General features: G+C 35.4%; 1 protein-coding gene across 1 annotated transcript in view; it reads right to left on the bottom strand.

Annotated features, from left to right (window-relative positions):
- LOC107660703 (leucine-rich repeat and calponin homology domain-containing protein 3-like) overlaps nt 1-17,230 on the bottom strand; it is a 26,598-nt gene extending 9,368 nt beyond the window's left edge. The window contains exons 1-10 of the mRNA XM_016450094.1: nt 16,878-17,230; nt 3,901-4,045; nt 2,876-3,002; nt 2,682-2,787; nt 2,454-2,590; nt 2,176-2,285; nt 842-935; nt 601-727; nt 358-503; nt 190-266 (exon numbers count right to left, since the gene is read on the bottom strand). Coding sequence (XP_016305580.1) covers nt 190-266; nt 358-503; nt 601-727; nt 842-935; nt 2,176-2,285; nt 2,454-2,590; nt 2,682-2,787; nt 2,876-3,002; nt 3,901-4,045; nt 16,878-17,133 — 1,325 coding nt within the window. The 5' untranslated portion in view covers nt 17,134-17,230. The remainder of the gene's footprint in view (nt 1-189; nt 267-357; nt 504-600; nt 728-841; nt 936-2,175; nt 2,286-2,453; nt 2,591-2,681; nt 2,788-2,875; nt 3,003-3,900; nt 4,046-16,877) is intronic.
- Nucleotides 17,231-18,188: the final 958 nt, after the last annotated feature.

Here is an 18,188-nt window from a genome sequence, read left to right as displayed (position 1 = left end):
TATATATATATATATATATATATATATATATATATATACAGTATATATGTATTTATATATAAACATATTTAAAAAAATATCAAAGTAGGTGGGAAACAAGCGTGAAAAACAAGATCATTACTGTTTATGATAGTGTGGAGATGTACATTATACACTGTAATTGTCATGAAAGTTTAATTAGCTCAGTACCGGTTATGTAAGGAGGTTTGGTGTCTCGGATCATCGGTTCTTAATTCTCTGGATGGGCTGGTCTTCACAGGTGAACCCTAGAAACATAGTAAAGCTATCATTAGCCCTGTGTTAACAACAAAATCTGACTAGAACTGATGTGATCAACCATTAAGCAGTAGTGCGCACCTCTCTGGTGATTCGTCTTTCAATGTAGGCCATAAACTGTGAGCTGAGGCTGACAGGCTCCAAGCCTCTACGGCTCCGCCCATCCTCCCCCTCATCATCCCCCGTACAGCTGTCAATGAAGTCTATCTGTTCAAGCTCTGCTTCCACTTTAGAAAGACAACGAAAAATTTAAATTCCTGTAATGGACAGCTTCTCGTGGCTTATCACTAGAGTCTGAACTGTAGTGTTTCATAAGCCTCTCACATGTGCCATTGGTCACGTGAGACCCCGTCCGATGATCCTCGCGCTCTCTTTCTCGATCTCGTCTCTGTCTTTGCTCTCTGGTGATCTCCGCCACTCTCAATGGCAAGTCTGACAACTCATCTGAAGGCTTTAAGAAGGGATAGATGGGAAAAAGGAAGAACAGAACAATAAAATAAGCGATAATGGAGAATAACAGCTGGATAGAGTGGATTCTTGATAGAGTGATCTGAATAGCACTTGCCTCATTTCCCGACCACCTCTTGTCTCCGCTGTCCACACTGTTAAAGCCAGAGTCCAGAGCTCCGTACGGCCGGCCGGAATACAAATCCTCTGCACTGAGAAACAGACAGACCAGAGAGAACAACATCACATCATCTGAGGTTTCATGAGGACCAAACACATTCAAATAGTCTGCAAAAAAATTATTTTCTAACACCAACATCAATTTTAACAAGAGTTTCTGTATAAAATGTGAGTGGTTTGCCTGTGCGAAACACCCACAATGCCAGGGTGTTGCTATGCAGTTGCTGAAGAGTTTTGAGGGGGTTTTTTCCAACACGTTGCTATGTGGTTGCTAGGGAGTTGTGGGTGTTTTTTTACTGGTCCAAATCAAAACAGCCCACACTCAAGTCTATTGGATTTTCTGGTTTTTAGAGACTGTTTGGGTCCTTCCCTCAATGTAAATCTATGGTATATTCTCATTTTATTTATTATTATTTTATACTTTACTTTATTCTATTTTTATTTTATTTATTTGTTTATATTCTATATTTTATTTTAGTTTATATGAAGATTTTTTGATTTTCTGGTCTCTAGATATGGCTTGGGTCCCTCCTTCAATGCAAATCTGTGGTATTTTCTCACTTATTTTATTTATTTCGTTTTTCAATTTTATTTAAATTTTATTGTATTTTATATTTATATATTTTTCTGGTCTTTTGATATGGCTTGGGTCCCTCCTTCAATGCAAGTCTGTTGCATTTTCTCACCCATTTAATTAATTTTTCATTTTATTAAATTTTTTATTTAATTTAATTTTATTATTTTGAATTTAATTAACATTTTATTGTATTTATATTCTATATTTTATTTTACTTTATCTTAAGTCTTTTTGATTTTCTGGTCTATACATATGGCTTGGGCCCCTTCTTCAATTTAAATTTATTTTATTTTATTAACATTTTAATGTTTTGTTTTATATTTTATTTTATTCGCCACCACAAAAAATAACCTGATTACTCAGATAAGTAATAGCAACCTCTCCTCAAGATTTCGTACTGTAATTTGTACACACTGCTTGTACACAAGTTCTATATATCATCTGTCAAATCTCGAGAAGTTTGATCTCTACATCATCTCATCTACTGTCATCCGGTTTTGCTGCAATCTCTCCTGTCTTCATACCTTCATTCCAATCAATCCAAGCTTTCATTCTGTCTGTGTGTTTTCCTTTCCCTCCCTTCTTATCTGCAGAATCGCCCTGCTCTGCGTGTCCTCTGAGAGACACGGCCGTTGCTTTATTATTATGCAACACATTATGCTCACAAAACCCAGTGAACTGAAGTGAGTTCTTACTAGGATCCGTAGGGCAGTGGTCTTCTGTCGTAGTCTGGAAGGTCTGATGCTGCTTTACACGCCTCCATGTTGAGATATTTAAATATATGGATCTTTCCCTTTATACAGATCTATAAGAAGATGCAGAAACACGTCAATAAAGATGGTCCTCAGGATGTGTAACCTCACAGAGATGCTCCTAACTTTTAAACAAGCACTGAAATAGCATTCGAAAATCTTTTTACTTTCATAAAATGACCTATTTCTTCAGTGTAGATCAAAACAGGAACGTGTGTTACCTGTGCAGGTGGGCTCTGGAGAGGATTGTTGTCCAGAATGATGCTCTGGAGGTGTCTGAGATTGCGGTAGCATACTGGGATTGTCGTTACCTTATTACAGGAAAAATCGAGCCGGACCAACGGCAGCTCAGCCAACTCTGCAAACCGATCAACACAGAAATGACACAAGCACATCTACAAAGAAAGGGTCGCTCATTTCATACAGGTGCAGGTGTGTGTGATTCTGACCAGGAGGCAGACGAACGAGGTGGTTTCTGCGGATGTTGAGGTCACGCAGAGCTTCCAGCTGACCGATCTGTGGAGGAAGCGTCTGGATCTCATTACAGCTGACATCCTTGAAGACAGAGACAGAGAGAGAGAGAATTGATGAGTAAAGTGCACTAGTGAGAGAAAACTAGTGAGAATAGCGCTGGTCCACACACCAGTTCAGTGAGCTGTCTGAGTTTGCCCAGATCCTCCGGCAGCGACACCAGCTTGTTATTGCAGGCGATCAGAACTTTGAGCGGCAGTCGGCACAGATGAGCAGGGAGAGTGGACAACTGGTTGCGACTGCAGAGAGAAAATGACAACCAAGGGAATAAGAAACCGCAGAGTCCAATGACTAGATTTAAATAAATGTGAGTGGTACTTTCACTTGAATGATTAATAATAAAGGTGGTTGCAAAGGGCAATGCGGTTACTAGAGAGTTCTGAATGGTTTTAGGTTGCTAACAGTGTTGTTGTTAACTAGCACTATTCTAGCACTCTCTATTCTAATTCTATTCTTTAAAAAAATTCTATTCTATTCCCTTTTAGACATGCACTCTATTCATTTATTGCTTGTTTTCTTAAAAAAAAAAAAACTAACTTTTCTAATCTTTTTGTATTCTATCTATTTGTTTTCTTTTTATTTATTATACAATTAACAAAAGCAAAAAAGGCCTCTAACACTAGCTTGCTCTATTCTGTTTTCTTTTTATTTACTATATATTTTTTTTTAAATCCTTGCTACGTGTACTGCATTAAGCTAACTGAGATTTGTTATAGCACTTGCATATCATTGCTCTTTTGTTGATTTTGCTTGCTTCCATTGTCCTCATTTGTAAGTTTGCTTGCTTTAGAAAACACCACTAATTAACACTTGCCGCACAGCAACTGAGTAAAATATGGTTTTGGTGAGTTACTAAGTCAACTACAATGAGTTACTTGTCAGACGGTTGGAATCTTTTTTGGAAATGCATAATAATAGATGGTTTGAATCTCAAAATCAAATCATGAATTATTAGAACAAATGGATTCTCAATTGAAATTTTTTTTAACCGAACAAATCCAATCAATGTTTTTCATATCTCCAGAACTCCATGTTAAAACACAGCTGTCTTTTATCTGTGGTAACAATTAAATGGTTCAATACCAATATTTTACATAATGTATTTGCATGTTATGTTATGAATGCTGTGTCTGTGACCTGATGTTTAGGTAGGTGAGGGACTGTAGGTTGATCAGACTCTCTGGTAGTGAACGCAGGCAGTTCTGGTACAGGTTCAAATTCTCCAGCGACACAAACATGCACACCTCCACCGGCAGCTCCGTCAACCTGTTTCGTGATAGATCTGAGAGGACAGATAACAGAGAGAAAGAGACAATGAGAAACGCATTTCTGGCATCCAGGACTGCTGCACACCTGTCTTTGGTTTTGCTCATGTAAAAGTGTGTTTGGACCAATGTGCTGGAAACACAGTCTCTGAAAACCCTCTAAACATTTGTTCTACTTTCCTGCAGGTCAAGGAAATGATACAAATATAACAGCATCAGCCAAAATGTTTATTATATATATTTTTTTTTTTTTTTTTGCTGTTATTGATCTGAATTGGCTGATATTGGAAGCAGGAAATATTAAGGCTCATCAAACTGGCTAATCACAACACCTGTGACCTAAAGTACATCAATTTATAAGCCTATTTCTACCTTTTTGTGTAATACTTCATACAACACAAATAAATAAAAAAATAATGAAGGACAGCGATCTGAAGTATGTGATCTTTCAGAAGTTGCTGACCATCATGAACTCATCTGCTACAGATGGTAAAATGGGGATCTGATTCAAGTCTGCACGGGGAAAAAAAAGAGAAAGAAATTTCTATTGCACGCGTATTATCCAGGTTTGTCCAGTCATCTACTGACAGCCAGGAAGAACAAGTGATTGATCCCTTTTGAGGGTTCACAGCACTGTGTATGCAGAAGTCAAGTGTACTTGTCTTATGTACATGGTTGTGGTTGTATTATGATCTATGATTGCTTGCAAAACAGTCAATTAAATATTATATATGCATGATTAGTTATTACAGTTGTCACATTTTAATTTGAAATACAAAATGCATGCTCAAATGACAATGCATAAATCCAAGTAACGCTCGCTGTATTTGCATGCACACGCACACATATACAAACTCTTTACATTTTAATTTGAAATACAAAATGCATCCCCAGATTATACAAAAAACATTAATTTATAGGGTCTTATGATTACTGCAATGCAGAAAACATGGAATCCAGTCATAAAAACTAAATTTACTGTATAAGACAGAATGTCATGAAATTTGACAAATTTTGGATGAATTAATCAAAATTACAAAGTGTGAATGAATGGCGCAAATAAATCTACTTCACACATACAAGCACTTGTGACGCAGTGTTTTCACTACTACTAGTCTACTACCACTAATAAAATTATTAAAACTTTCTTTTTTTTAAGGAATAAATCGCACAATTTTGTCTACCAAGTTTTAATTTTAATAGTAAACCTCTGTTGTGCAGCACTTTGTTTGCAAAGGAAAAGTGTTTGGTTAATTTTCATTTGATTAAAGGATGAATTAAATTAATGTTTTATGCCTTCATTTGATAACCAGAAAAATTTAAATACACAACACAGAAGAAGAAAAAAAAAACATTTCATAGGACCATATTATTGTATTAAAAAATATAATAATAAAAATAATAATAAAATGAACTAATTAATTAAAAATAAATAAAAAGTAATAATTAAGTTGCATTTACACATTCAATTAATTAGACCTGCTTAAACAGAATTTAGTAAAAATGAAACGGAATGTGAGAAAAAAATAAAGCTGCATCTGAAATCTGAATTCGATCTAGAAACAGCACTATCGGTCGACCTCTAATACACAGTGTCCGGCTGCAGCCTTTTTGACACATTTCTCACTTGTTCCAGACTACTTTCAATCCCACAATACTCCAAGTTAAACCGTTTAACCATTTAGTACATGTGTAGGGGTAAATAAAGTCCCTCATGCATCAAGATTAAGGATCTTTTTCAGAACTAATCCAGAAATCTTGCTTTGATTTTAGCACAGGGTTCCTACACATTTTTCATTTCAAAATTCCATGCTTTTCCAGACTCAAATTTGAGATTCAAACCTCTCTGTAGATTTTTAGACCATGTTTAATGTAAATGGTTCATAAAGTATTATTTTCAGCTTTATATTTGGTATATACTGTAGTGACAACACAGAGCCCGTAAAAAATAAAAAATGCAGACTTTTGCATGCACACAAATAACTTTTTTGTGCCCTCAAGAAACTATTAAATAAAAAAAGAGAGCAAATCTCACAAGCCTGGATCAGTGTTTTGCTACACAAAGTAATCATGCCCGTAAAAAAAAAGCAGACTTTTGCATGCACACAAGGAACTTTTTTGTGCCCTCGAGAAACTATTCACAAGCACACTGGAATTTTTAGCATGCTTACACATTAAAATTTCTAGTTTTATATATACTATAGCCTATTTTGTTTGTGTGTCACTGCCACAATCTTACTATGAAGAAAACGAAAGCATGGATGCACATGAATTAATAGAGATCTACTTGCTCAAAATGTGGCTTTCCTTAGGGTAATACCTCTAAATATGTCCAATTTAACACATCCTCTGTGGCTGTTGGCCCATTTCAGTTGTCACATGAAAAAGTGCACCTTGAATTAATTTAGTCATGTTTGGCAATCACTGAAAAACCATTAAACAGCCGCCATGAAAACACACTTCTTGTATGATACATTATTTTCATTAAATTCTTAATTAGAAGAAAACTAAATTGGGGCAAAAGTCTGGAAATGAAAATATTTTTCCATACTTTGCTTTCTTTTTTTCATACTTTTCAAGACCTGGAAATTACTCAAATTCTATACTTTTCCAAACCAGTGACTCTTCATGTATTAGCATGCACAAACATACTCAGCCTTCAAACCCAGAGGACAAACCTTCACACACACTTTCGAGCAGGACCCCATGACCACCAGAAATAGCTGCCGTACTAGGAGCGAGATAAGTGTCCATTTTTCTGTTCTGGCTTATATGAAAGAGGCCAGTATATCCTCACTGCTGCTCTAACACTCATTTCTACATCAGACCAGATTCTGGCTCTAATAATAGAGAGACATCAGACAATCGTCACACAGGAGATGATGAAGATCTTACAGCCGTTTCACACAACACATGGCAGCTGTGATGGTGTGCGAGTGTGGTTGTATTTTAGCTGTGTGCGGTTTGCATTACACAAGACAGAACTGCTCTAACCTGATGAAGAGACAAAGTTTGTTTTGTGAATGATCTGATCTTAAAATTCATCACTGGTTTAGTTATTACTCAAATATAGTTATTATTAAATATTCAGATTTGGTTTGTTTTAGTCTTAGTCTCATAACTTAGTCTCAGTGGAAAAACAGAATGCATCAATACTAGCAATTCTGTTTTCACTTACATTAGAAACTAGAGCTGGGCGATAGATGGTAAATATTTACAATGTACTAATTAATATTATTAAAACAATACAATAAATGGGTTGTTGACATATATATACCGTGCATGTGTGGTGTAACAGCAAAATTTAGAAAACAGTAATTAATAATGGAGAAATTAATAATTAATTTCTTGTTAATAATTGTTAATAATATACAAATAGCATAAGAGAGATTTTTCTTAGTTCTTTTTCTAAATTTTTGCTGTCACACCATAGGACACATTTACGGTATATTTGTCAACTACCCAAATATCAAGTATATCACTATGATTCTACGGCGCTTTTATTGGGCAATAAAGGCTCTGCCAATAGATTATTTTTGAATTTCATTTTAACAGCGTCTGATGTAAACGGCAATACCAAAAATCACAATATAAATACAATGAGAACATTTTCTGGATATACTAACAGCAAAAACAACAATTTAAAAACAATGAAAATATATTTGAACTATTTTAAAAGACTTTGTCTGTATTTTCTGAATACATTTAAATCGAAAAAAAATTCTGAACGTTTAAAAAGATTAAAAAATATTTTGGTGGTATTTTCTGAATATATTTACATTTTCTGAATATACTAATAGCAAAAACAACAATATAAGAACTATGAAAATGTGTATTTTTACTTTTGAAAAATATTTTGTCTAAAAATATATTTTTATAAATTCATTAACATTCAAGATTATTTTAAATTGTTTAAAAAATATATATATAGGTATTTTATGAACACATTTACATTTCCTGAATATAGTAATAGCAAAAAAAACATGTTTAAAAACTTTTTAAAAGATTTTGTCTATTTTTCCTGAATACATTTAAGAAATATTTTGTCTGTATGTTCTGAATACATTTACATTTTATTTATTTATTTATTTTACTAAATAAAAAAGAGAGCAAATCTCACAAGCCTGGATCAGTGTTTTACATAAATCAAAGTAATCATGGCTTCACGGCCAGTGTGTCGATCTGCCTGTGTATGTTGTTTGTGGAGGTGTGTGGTTGGACTAATGGCTTTCCAATCCATACTGGATCTATATTTGTAACTGTGCAGCTGTGCAGAGATCCGGGATGGGGAAGACAGGAAGTGCTGCTGACTGTAACGTCTGCTTCCTACACGGACTGCTACCTAAAACCAGCACACATACGGATCCATTATGGAGAACTCAGGACAGAATTTGGTAAAAATGAAACGGAATGTGAGAAAAAAAAAAACATTTCAGGTGCCCAAATGTAATTTCTGTTTAACTTTTAAACTGATGTTAAATTGTACAAGTTTCATGATTTCATGACACACACACACTTTTACAATAACGTGAGCAGATGTTTAAAAATCTGAGGGTGATGCCAGGTCATATTTCACAGAAAATAAGAAATTATAATATGCATGAATACAATAAAGCTTATTTTTTAGGAGCAAGGAGTTTTGGGATTCATCCTTGGTTTTAGACACTCATGCAAACCTTACAAACACACACTGTTATTGGAAACACCCACTAAACAAGCAAAGTTGGATCAAGATTGTATCAGGCCTAGACAGGATCCAAAACACTTGTGCTAAACAGTCCCTGATCCCTGTGACGATCTGTTTACAAACCATACTGTAATTAGAGAACCACCAACATTATGCACCATCAGAACCGAGATGAGCAAAGACTGAGTAATGTGCATCAACTCGTTTTTCGTTTATGTTTGCTTTCTGAGTGTCAAGCACCGGACAGCATTTCAGCCTGACCAAGTAATATCCAGCTGACTTCACTTCCTCCATGCTTGTGCACAACATTCATCAGTTCTGGCCTCGAGGCGAGACAACAGCAGACAGACTCGCTGCAGTAATGCTCAATCCTGCATCTCCCTCAAAGGATTCCTTCTAGATCAAATATCTCTTTCATAAGTCATTCCAATAAAACACACTGCAAAATGATACACTATTTATCCTATTCATACATGAGATAAATAAAAAACATACATCATGAATATTCAATATATCACCTAGAATTATTCTACACTAAACTAAATGAACAAGACCACGAAGTTTAACAATTTTTACAAATTTCATGAACAATGCACTAAGCAAAAACCTGTAAGTTTAACACAGTATAACAATAAGAAGCCCAAAGATTTTCAAGGAACAATCCTGTTCTTATGCCCAACACAATTTCTTGCTTTTGTAGTTGCTCTTTTCTGTCATGGACACATCAATGCGACACAACAGACAACTGCAAAATGAAGACAAACACTTCTTTCTTTGTCCATGTCTGATGTGTGTTTGAGAGCAGAACACAGGAGACATGCCAGCGTATGTTTAAGTGCTCATCATGTTGCAACCCAGAGGTCCTCTGCGGTGAACTTCACACGCCTGCTTATAAGGCCAAGAGCTTCAGTTCAAAACAAAGCATGGCGTGGGAAAGTGTGTAACTGCAATGTCTCCAACATTTACAATGCAAGTAAACTGACATGACCACAGTCCACAGCGCTTTGAGAGAGGTAGCATTCCTCAAAACACTCATGCATATCAACATATGCATGAGCCTCTCTTTATCTCCTTGCACTGGCTACCGGTCGCGGCTCGAATCAAGTTCAAGACATTGATGCTTGCATATAGAACAGCCACAGGCTCAGCACCCGCCTACTTCCACTCACTACTACGAATCTAAATCCCCTCCAGAAGTCTGAGATCCGCTAGTGAGCGACGCCTCGTGGTACCATCACAGAGAGGCTCAAAATCACTTTCCAGAACATTCTCGTTCACCATTCCTGGCTGGTGGAACGATCTTCCCACCCCTATCCGGAATGCTGAATCCCTGACAATTTTCAAGCGACAGCTGAAAACTCATCTCTTTTGAAGCTACTTGACTTCATCATCATCATTATAAAAAAATAAATAAAAAAAATTCTCTCTTTATTTATTCCTTCTCTTTCTAGCTTGTACTTATTTGAACAATGTCTAGAAACTTGGTATTACAAGCACTTCCTGTATCTGTTTGCCTCTTTAAGAAGAATCGCTTTATGTATCCCCAAATGGTAAGTCGCTTTGGATAAAAGCGTCTGCAAAATGACTAAATGTAAATGTAAATGTAAATGTAACATATCAGTCCAGATACATTACATTTCACACCAAAAGCCAACAAAAAAAAATTTACTTTTACATTTCTTTTACAATTTTAATACCATACTGTCATTACAGTAACACACAAAAACAGTACCGTATTGGCCCGAATATAAGACGACCCTGATTATAAGACGACCCCCCTTTTTCCAGATGTACCTTTTGGAAAAAGGCTTTTTAAAAACCAAATCTTGTTTTTTCTCAGTAAAACACATTTTGTCTTCAATTATTTTCATATTGCATATTTTTCCTATTTTAATTTTTGTTTTGAAAGTATGGTAAAAACTGGTAAAATGTACCAACAATCACATTTAAAAAATATACACTTTTTGATATACCATAAAAAACAAGCAGGTAGCCCATCTGAATTAGGACATTTAGGCTATCCCTCTAATAGTAGCCTACCAAAATCTTATTAACAGTAGAAGTTAAATCTTACTGTAGTCTTCAAATCTGGGTACTGTCATACGTTTTAAAATCACAAAGGGAGTTTGGTCCCATCAGGCTAACGTGACAGTCACGACTCATGCAGCTGTAAGGTTTTGTTTTTCTTTTGATTTTACTCACGATCTTTACAACACGCATTACATTACGTATTTCATGGCACACTCGTTTTATGCGTATTTGGCGCCACCTATTGTTGTGGGTGTATTATTGACATGTCAAAGTCTAGACCCTGAATATAAGACGACCGCGTTTTTTCAGATGTATTTCCAAGAAAAAAACATCGTCTTATATTCGGGTCAATACGGTATATAAGGTACGGTACTGGTAATAGTGACTCTTATTTTTTATAGATTTTTTTTCTTTAAAGTTTTTTCCTCTTTGACAATATTGAGAATTACAATGGAACATTTGCATGCAACATTTTTGATGTTACTAAGGGAAAAATTCACAATGCAAAAAAAAAAAAAAACCTTAAAAAGGTCCTAAAACAGGCAATGCAAAACATAAATTCTTATCTTATCACTTTTACATTTTAAGAAGACCCAAACTGAGAAGTTTCTTGAGATTCAGTCTTAAAAGGTTTATTAAATCTAATTAAACAAAACAAAACATCAACATTTATAAAAGGTTTTTAATGTTAATCTTAGATTTACAAAAAAAAATCTAAAACTCAATGTGGTTTCAATTAAATATCTTTTCATAATCAAAGAAATTAATAAAAATAAAAATAAAAATAAATAACCAATAGATAAATACCCAACAAAGAGAAAATAAATAGCCAATAATTAAATAACCAACAAATAACTAATAAATAAATATCCAATAAATTAATAACCAACAAATAAATAACTAAATAAACATATATATCCTACAAGAGTCCTTTACGAGTTGAAACCATCACAATAAAATAATCAATAAAATATCTTCACCAGTTAACAAAACCTTGAGAGTGCAAATTAACCAGAACGGTCATATAACTCTATTAACTGTGAGCCTAAAATTCACAACCAAACCTCCATCTATCGGCCAACACTGCAAGACCAAAATATTTACTTCCATCATCTTGAAGAAAACTTAATCAACTGACTGACAAGACAACAGCAGCTAGAAATAAATACAGCACACATTTCTAAATGGGCGTCTGAAGTTAATTAAACAGTCAGCGGGGACAATGGTGCTGTCCGCACTGCTGGTGACGCTGAATTGACAGTGGTCCAGAAGGCCTTGTAATCGCTCTCCGAGGGAGGACACCTGTTCTGAGTCTTCTGCGCTGAGGGAAGACAGCGTTCCTTAGCAGGAGACCAGTACATTTGGCACAGTTCACAGGACAACACAGCCAAAGCAATCAGACGAGGAAATATCTGAGGTCAAATATCACGTCAAGTCAGCAGAGACTTACAAACACTCTCAACAATAGCTGCTTGACTATGAATTATTCAAGATGAACAGCCAACAGATCATTTCAATGACGCATTTTTAGATTACACCGCAGGTGGAGCATTCAGATCTGTGACTGATTAAAATGACTTCACATACTGTAAGAAATGTTAGCACTTTTAACTGAAAAAGAGGTTAAAATGCTTCCTGAAAAACCTGTTATTGCTCAGCTGTAAGTTATTTACCATGTAACGCTGTTGTGCCTCATTTACATTGCAAAGGTGGCACAGAAGCGCTTCTAAAGCGGCATTCAGGTGTCTTTCCACAGACTGTTTAATGCTGCTCAGAGGTGGCATAAATGCATGTTCACAGCATTCACAACTGTATACTATAATACTAGGGGCTGAAGTGGGTCAGAGCTGGCATAATTTAGTATGGATTTTATATGACATTGCATCTTTAAACTAGATTTTAAGCAGGCACAGAGCAGCCTTAACTCAGCTGTGTAAAGATGCCTACACTGGAAAAAGTCACCATTAAAAAAAGTGTTAATTATTTCTCTGTAGGTTACTTAAAATGAAAAATGATATTAGATTTTACAGGGCAATTTGTTCAATTTTACCATTTTGTATTGTAAAGATTTAAAGGGATAGTTCACCATTTTTGTTTTCATTGAGCGAAAAAAGTATTTTCGCAGCTTCATGACATTACAGTTGAACCACTGGATGTCACATGGACTATTTTAACGATGTCTTTACTACTTTCTGTGCCTGGGTACATTTCAGTTGCACTGCTGTCTATGCAGGGTCAGAAAGCTCTCGGATTTCATCAAAAATATCTTAATTTGTGTTCCGAAGATGAACAAAGGTCTTACGGGTTTGGAACGACATGAGGGTGAGTAATTAATGACAGAATTTTCATTTTTGGGTGAACTATCCCTTTAAGTTAAGTTAAGATCTCTGGAAGAAAAAAAGTATGAAATACATTATTGTAAAAATCTACATAGTTGTATAATTATGCTGGTATATCAGTATTGTACAATGCAGACGTAAGAAGTTAGAATAGGTTTATATATACTAAATATCATATATATATATATCATTAAATGCATCTTGTAATGTCAGAAACATTGTTTACTCAATTTCTGCCAATCACAGCTGTCACTTTTTCTCATAAATGTAACAAGAGGCCTTCACAGAAAAACAAAACAACAAAAAAAAGCAAAATGTCATTATTGATAAACCTCTCCGTCAGAATCAAGAGGCAATGTTAAACTGCTATTATCACCCGAAAATGACCTCGCTAAAAAAAGACCCATAAACTCTCTGGCAGAAACAAAGTATGGCACTCACAATCTGTCATTAGCAAACCATAACAAACTCACAGCAAAGCAATAGAACTATTTTGGGGGTTGAAAAGCATTGAAAGCTTTCCTTTATTTTTTCCCCGTTCATTCCTACGGTCTGCATTTTTGTGAACCGGCTTTGGATGAGAACGAAATCAAGAGATTTTTGTGTGGATCCCAGCATGCACTTCACAGACGATCAATATTGACACAGACTCAAGACACCAAGCATGCTCAGGATCAGAGCTGTAGTCCTGAGCTACGATGACCATTTCCTATTTTCAGACCGTGCAACACAATACAAGTCGGCTAACCGGGGTAACACTTACTAGACCTAGGCTTTGTTAAATAAGAGCAGTAATAGTAATACTTGCATTAAGAAACACCACTTTATTCCCTACAACATTAAATATAAAATGCTTTTGTGAATTATGCATCTAAATTTCTAAGCAATGCAATTAGCTCCTTGTTATATAACTGATATCTACAATAAATAATAGTTATAGCTACAATAATAGTTTTCTGCCTCTATCTTCCCTTTGCAATGGTAATTTGAGACATTATGCATCATATACTTTGTGCAAATAAAACTAAATTAAATGTTCATTTTCTCAAACATCAGCAATTTGTCCACAACACTTACACTGAACTGAAAACCACAAAGCAACTGTACACACAAAGATGTCACTGTGACATTTTCATAACTTTTAAGAAGAGTAATGAACCTGACTATCTGCATGCCGATCAATTAGGTAGTCATTTAGGGATTTACCAGTCATGCAAACACTTAAAAGATACAGCAGTCCGTAAAAACCTTCAGACAGATGTTTATATAGCCTGGACTGGTTTTACTGTACACACGACTCATTTAAAGAGGTTTTATGCAACGTAAAATATAACTCTTTGTATTAATATATGTGACCCTGGACCACAAAACCAGTCATAAGGGTCAATTTTTCTAAATTGAGATTTATACATCATCTGAAATAAATAAGCTTTTCATTGATGTATGGTTTGTTAGGATATGACAAAATTTGGCTGAAATACAACTATTTGAAAATCTGAGGGTGCAAAAAAATCTTGAGAAATATTGAGAAAATCGCCTTTAAAGTTGTCCAAATGACGTTCTTAGCAATGCATATTACTAATCAAAAATTAAGTTTTAATATATTTATGGTAGGAAATGTATAAAATATCTTCATGGAACATGATCTTTACTTAATATCCTAATGATTTTTGGCATAAAAGAAAAATTTATAATTTTGACCCATACAATGTATTTTTGGCTATTGCTACAAATATACCCCAGCGACTTAAGACTGCTTTTGTGCTCCAGGGTCACATATGGGGTCCTTATACAGCTCTCATGCAGGACACACTGCTTTTCTGATTGCCATTCGTGCGATGAAATGAAAATCACATGTCCGAACACGTCTAGAAACTCCTAAACCATAATGCCTGCACCTGTACGTGTCAGATAAGCAAGCTACATTACTAGTTTCGTTTGAATACAGTAGGTCCTGTTTTGATGTGCGTAAGAGGCAGGTATTTAAAAAAATTTTGAATAGTGAGTAATAGTACCAATAATATAATTCTCAGTCACTATACACATACATGCGCTTTAAAAAGCAATAGATTGATTGGAATAATCAGTGAAGCATCTGTTCATCTACTATAATAATAAAATACAGCACGTGTATATGTATGTATATATATATATATATATATACTTTAATATTATTAAATTAAACAAAAATGACATGTTACAATGTCACATAATAGAAAACTAAATATTTTACACATTTATATTACTAATTTTTCACAGAATAAATTGCGTCTTTAAACATGAAAAAATATACAGAAGCCTTTTAAATTTAGGATGGGGTCCCTTGGACGAGGATGATTATGTTTGGGGGTCCATGGCATCTAAAAGATTATAAAACCCCTGATTCATATGACCAGCAACCACCCATCAATATTTTCATCATCAAAAGCTTTCGCTGGATCTCATATGGTCAAACAACTCAGCAAGTTCAAACCTCTGTCTACTTAAAGGATTAGTTCCATTCCAGAATAAAATTGTCCTGATGATTTACTCTCCCTCATGTCATCCAAGATGTTCATGTCTTTCTTTCTTCAGTCGCAGAGAATTTAAGGTTTTTGAGGAAAACATTCCAGGTTTTTTCTCCATATAATGGACTTCAATGGGAACCAACGGGCTGAAGGTCTAAATTGCAGCTTCAAAGGGCTCTACACGATCCCAACCGAGGAATAAGAGTCTTATCTAGCGAAACCATCTGTCATTTTACTAAAAAATAAAAATGTATACTTTTTAACCACAAATGCATGTCTTGCTCTAGCTCCGCATTGTGCGTCCGTAAATTCCGTAATCACATTGGAAAAGTCACAGCTCTTAGTCTGTGTGCTCCGGTTCAAAAAGGTAGGGTTGGGTGAAAAACTCCATCTCATTTTCTCCTCCAACTTCAAGATCCACCTTTTTTATAAAGGGCTTTTGACTTTCTTTGCACGTTTTCTTTGTAAACACTGGGTTGGTGCTTCCGCCTGCGTCACGCGTGACCTTTCCAACATGACTATGTAAGGCGTAAAGTCCAGCTAGTGCAAGACGAGCATTTGTCGTAAAAAAGTATACATTTTTATTTTTTAAGAAAATGACAGATGGTTTCGCCAAATAAGACTCGTATTCCTCGGCAGGGATCGTGTAGAGCCCTTTGAAGCTGCATTTCGGACCTTCAGCCCGTTGGTCCCCATTGAATTCCATTATATGGAGAAAAATCCTGGAATGTTTTGCTCAAAAACCTTAATTTCTTTGCTACTAAAGAAAGAAAGCCAATGAACATCTTGGATGACATGAGGGTGAGTACGTTAAATTAAACTACCAGGAAATTTTATTTTGGAAGTGAACTAACCCTTTAAAGATGAAACCCTTTAATATGACTGCATACCTCAAAACCTCATAAACAGACCTTATAAAGCCAACAAGATGATCAAACCTGTTTGGGTCTCACATAAACTAAGGTAACGTACACGGAGCTGAATTCGACAGATATCTGACGCATGTTCCTCAAGTGTCCCATTAACATCAACCATGACCTGAAAGTTTACGAGTTAATCTCAACTTTAGACAAAGCTCATTCCTGAAGGTGAAACGTTCACATTTATTGGACACAAATGGCTGATCATGAGCTCAGATGGGCTTCCAGCCCAGCACACACCCGCGTGTTTACACCAGTCAAACACAGTGTAAACTAGTGTAAAACTCGCCCGCTGCGGCTTTAATGTAGCTTGTGGGTGAGTTAACGGTTGAAGGGGAACAGAATATAAAGATTTGGCTCGGTACCGGCCCGGGTGGTGTCGGTCAGGTCGTGTCCGGCGGCGCTCCGCGGGAACTCCTTCAGCTTCCTGCCGCTCAGGGTGAGCGTTCCGGTGGCCGCCGCCTCGTCCAGCGCCCGGTCCAGCGAGCGGTTCCAGGACGCGGGTCCGGGAGCATTGGATAATCCGTGAGGAGTAGTTCCCGCCGCCGCCGCTCCGGCGGGATGGCCGACGGTAAAAGAGGGCACGGCGCTTTCCGCGGAGAGCAACACCGAAGCCGCCATTACACAGCTAACACTCCCGCAGGATCCTCACGAGCGCGGACAGCGGCAGTGCGCATGCGCAGAGGGCAGACCGGGATGTAACGGAGCCCGAGCGAGGACAGAAACGAGCAACCAGAGGCAGACTCGCGTCACTTCTCACAATAAAAATGTGAATTTATTTATTTTATTTATTTAGTCATTTAGCAGACGCTTTTATCCAAAGTGACTTACAAATAAGGACAACAGAAGCAATCAATTGTAGTATTAAAGATCCAAAGCTAAAACTTTATAAATACTACTTATACACATTTTAAAAATAAAGAAATTAAATAAAAATGACAAATGCATACAACAAAAATGTCAAAACTTAACATTTAAGTGAAAAACAAAAAATAAAGCTAAAAACAATTCAAAATATTAAAGTACAAAAGGTATGAGTATAATAATGATTCTAACATAACACTAAGCCAAACACCAAAAAAACAACTACATATATATATTATTTCATTTCCATTTAGTTTGTTGAAGTATTAAAATAACTCAAATTAAATAAAACTAAAACTTAATAAAAGACCTATACAGACATAATCAATTCAGACATAATTTAACTAAAATTAAAATAAATAACAAATAATACAAATCAAACGACAGTAGTTTATCAGTAATCCTAAAAAATAACACTGCCAAACACACATGCTAAAAAACAACAACTTACTTACACATAGTAAGAAATGGTTATAAAAACTGAAACAGAAGTGAAACAAGTAATAGGAATTGGGGTTTAATTTACTTTCCTCTGCTTATTAATCTTTCTGTGTATTTATTATTAGGCGATTTATTACTTTTTTTATTAATAGCTATATTTTTTATTGTTTTACACACAAACACAATGAAAAAATATAGCTATGAATATATAACAAACAATAAAACAAACTATAAAAAAACTATAAAAATGCCAACCAGTACATTTATGCTTGCATATGAGGGTAGCTGACAAATATGGATATTTTTGTTAAAAAATATATTTTAAGTTGAATAAATAAATGTTATTTATTTATTTTAATACATTTTTAATA

The sequence above is a fragment of the Sinocyclocheilus anshuiensis genome, unplaced genomic scaffold (assembly GCF_001515605.1).
Source record: "Sinocyclocheilus anshuiensis isolate Anshui unplaced genomic scaffold, SAMN03320099.WGS_v1.1 scaffold948, whole genome shotgun sequence".
NCBI lineage: Eukaryota > Metazoa > Chordata > Actinopteri > Cypriniformes > Cyprinidae > Sinocyclocheilus > Sinocyclocheilus anshuiensis.
Note: the sequence above shows the minus strand (reverse complement) of the source record. Positions and strands in the feature narration are given on the sequence as shown.